Raw genomic sequence first — 3,579 nt, forward strand, 5'->3', positions numbered from 1 at the left:
TCTCCCCCCGCACCTTAGCCAGAGATCCTTCCCTTGAGGTTTCGGGACACTTAAAATGTTGCTTTGACAAAAATCAAGGATGTGGAGAGGTTTTTCCTGTGTGATGTCACTTTGCTGCTCTTTATAAGCCTCTGCAGAAGAGAAGGGAACCTGAGGATTCACACTCCAGACACAGGCGACCAAGGGCAAGCGAGAAGCACAGCGGCGTATCAAGTTGCAGATACCGACCAACTGCTAGGAAGGGCGAGCCATGCCACAGAGAAGTCCCTACAGCTGCCTGGGGTACCTGCTGCTGGTACTCTGTAGCCTGAAGGCTACCCTCGCCTTTCCCAACTCCTCTCCACTGCTGAATCCCAGCTGGGGGAATGGGGATCACCTGATGCACCTCTACACAGATACGGAGAGGAACAGCTTCCATCTCCAAATCAACGCTGATGGCTACGTTGATGGTGTTCCTCACCAAACCATTTACAGTAAGTAGCTTGCTATGGACCCTCAGTCTTCATGGGAGCAGGGAAGGGAGGACAAGACTTTTGCTTTCTCACTGACTGTAGAAAATCCCCTCCTCTCATTGGGCAGACAGATGGGGGAATATAGCTATGGGATGGAAAACACACAAAATTCTAATCCTCCTTTAGTTTAACAAATAAACAAAATCACTCCAAAGAAATAAAGTACATAGGGAATTTCATTTCTCGCCTAAGAAAAGTCTTGTGATTCCTGTAATGTTCTGCAAGCAAAAGCTACCTGACTTATCCTTCACTTCATGATTTCACCCACAGCTTCTTGTGGAAGTTCCTATTAGGGGCTGGTGATGACATCCCCCAAATAGCTACTTCCCATTGCAGTGACAGCGTTACCAAAGGAACTGCACTGAGGGAACTCACCACAGCAGTGGTGGAAAACTGATAGAGTCTGTAAAATCTTTATTTTTGGGGTGGAGAGATGATAATTACTAAAACTAACTCTGATGTGCATAGAACACGGGCGTGCAAAGGTTGATTAAAAAGGGGGAAACTACAAAAATCCAGACTGGTGAAAAGGAAGTGTTAAGCCTTTGCGGTTCATGAGAAGTGACTATTCCCTACTGTAACTAAAAGGTTCTCAGATTGTCTCATCATAGTTTATTTTCATGGAAAACTAAAGGATTCTTCTTCCTTTGCCGAATACCTCGCCCAAACACTATCATTAGTAGAAAAAGAGGGTTTTTTTAAGACTTAGGATTCTTTCATAATGTTTCAAAAGTACTTCTCTTTTAGCATCACTCAAATCACAGGTAGCTAGGCATCATAAAGCCATGTTTATTATTGTTGCATCACATCTTCTTTATACATTCAATTAAAAATGTAATCATATGTAATTATGTTTTTACATAAGTATATAAGGAGCAAAGGATATTTTTAAAAGTTGTAATTTAATCAAGGAGATAAAAGGATCAAGTTCTGCTATTTTTAGGAATTACTAATGAAACACTTGCAGGAACGCTTTGCACTGTCTTCTTGTTATTCTTCCTGCATATTTAAAGGTTTTATAAAACTCATTTTAGGTACGTTGGTCAAGAACTGGTGTGATGTTTTAGACACCAATAGACAGCAAAATATGTTTTCCCCATATCTGCCATGAAGCAAACACACCAGTATTTGGAATGGCGAAGCAGGAAGGATGGAAATCAGGCAGCGAAAGGGGTCGTGAAAGGGAGGGTAACTGAATCTCTGCCAGGTCACCATGGTACCACTGAGACGCCATAGAAATGAGAAGTGCAAAGTTTGCACCAGGGCTGCAATAAGACCCTGCAGCCGCACAGGCTGGATGTGTACAGTCCTCCTGGGTAGGATCTGAGGGCAGGCACGAAGTCAACCATAAATGAACAGCACACTCACTTTGAGAGGAAGGCAAACCACCTACTGTGGTCAGCAGATGAAGGAAAGTTTTTATTTCTGCCTTACTTGGTACCAGTGAAACTGCTCTTGGAGCACTATAGAAACCCCAGCTCAAGATGGATATGGAGAAACTGGAGCTGGTCTGGCAGAGGATTTTCAGGATGGTCAGGGGCCTTGAGCACCATCTATCGGGAAAGGTTGAGGGATCTGGCCTTGTTTAGCAAAAATTAGGTTAAGGATAATCTAATACCACAGGGAGTCACAAAGATGAGGAAGACAAACTCCCCTTGGTACTGGCCAACGACAGAACTAAGGGCAATGTCCCCAGACTGTGGTTTGGGACTTCAAAGGAGATGTTAGGGGAAAAAAAAAAAAGTTGTCTTGGGGAGGTTAGTGCAGCATTTGTAACAGGGCCCACGGAGAGGTAGTGGCATCTCCATCCTGGGAGCTTTCCAAAACTCAGACAGACAAAGACACAGCTAACCTGATCTAGGGTGGGCAAAAGTCTCGGGTCATGTGGGAGGTTGTTTCGGAACCCTGGGGGACACTTCCAGCCAGACCACCTTGGACCTGCCAGGCAGCCGTGCAGTGTCAAACTGGGTCCTCGATTTGACATCTTTGTTTTTCTAAACAGGTGCCTTAATGATCAAGTCTGAGGGTGCTGGCTCAGTAATAATCACGGGTGTGAAGAGTGGACGCTACCTATGTATGGACATGAAAGGAAACATTTTTGGCTCGGTGAGTGACTTTACTAATACTCAAGACTGAAAGGCAGGTGCAGCCTGATACTCTGGTGCTTATTTCCTCAGCTAAAGAAAAACTCTATAGACACAGTAGGAGGATGCAGATTTAAGCGAGCTGAGGACCTGACACTTAGGTTTAGCTTTCCTCTCTTCTTTGACTGTATTGAGTTGTAGAGCTGCCAAAAATCATCTGAGTTCCTGCTTGGGTAAACGAGGCCAGAATGAGATCCAGTGATGCACCAGCCTGAATTCCTGCAGTAGCGTAGAGCCATGGGTTGGGAGTAGCTCAAAGAGTGCAGCCCTCTGAAAGAAAACAGTCTTATCGTTATAATACCTTTGCTGAAAACATGGGTGTGCATCTCAGATCTACATTTGACTAAGCCTGACCTGTCTGAATTACAGACCTGGCAGATCAGAAAAATACCTGCTGCAAGATTTCATCCCTCTTTCCGTCTTTAATCAGCACTTGTCATTCACCAAAGCCCTCTGCTCACAGGTGTCATATTTTTTTCCCTAAGCATTACTTCAGTCAAGAGGACTGTGTGTTCAACCACAGGACGCTGGAAAATGGATATGATGTGTACCAGTCTCCCAAACACAACTTCCTGGTTAGCTTAGGCAGAGTTAAACAAGCGTTCTTCCCTGGAATGAATCCACCACCATACTCCCAGTTTTTGTCCAGGAGAAATGAAATCCCTTTATTTCGATTCAACACACCTGAGCCCCACAGAAATACTAGAAGTGCAGATATCGATCCAATGGATCCTCACCAGATCCTGGTCCCGCAGAGAAAGATCTCTGCATTCGGATCTCAGTTGCAGCCGCAAGCAGACTTTTCCCACATACCCAGAAAACCCATGAGAATCAACCAGAACGACGTGGTCAATCCAGACGACCCACACGCAATGATGGATGCCAGGAGGTACGCAAGTCCTCGCTTCTATATTACAAGATAA

General features: G+C 44.7%; 1 protein-coding gene across 1 annotated transcript; it reads left to right on the forward strand.

Moving 5' to 3' along the window:
* The first annotated feature begins 250 nt into the window (after nucleotides 1-250).
* On the forward strand, nucleotides 251-3,579 carry FGF23 (fibroblast growth factor 23). The gene is made up of 3 exons (XM_074869512.1): nucleotides 251-473; nucleotides 2,515-2,618; nucleotides 3,142-3,579. The coding sequence occupies exons 1-3, from the start codon at nucleotides 251-253 to the stop codon at nucleotides 3,577-3,579; spliced, it is 765 nt and encodes a 254-aa protein (XP_074725613.1).

This window comes from Strix uralensis, chromosome 5, assembly GCF_047716275.1.
Source record: "Strix uralensis isolate ZFMK-TIS-50842 chromosome 5, bStrUra1, whole genome shotgun sequence".
NCBI classification, from domain to species: Eukaryota; Metazoa; Chordata; class Aves; order Strigiformes; family Strigidae; genus Strix; species Strix uralensis.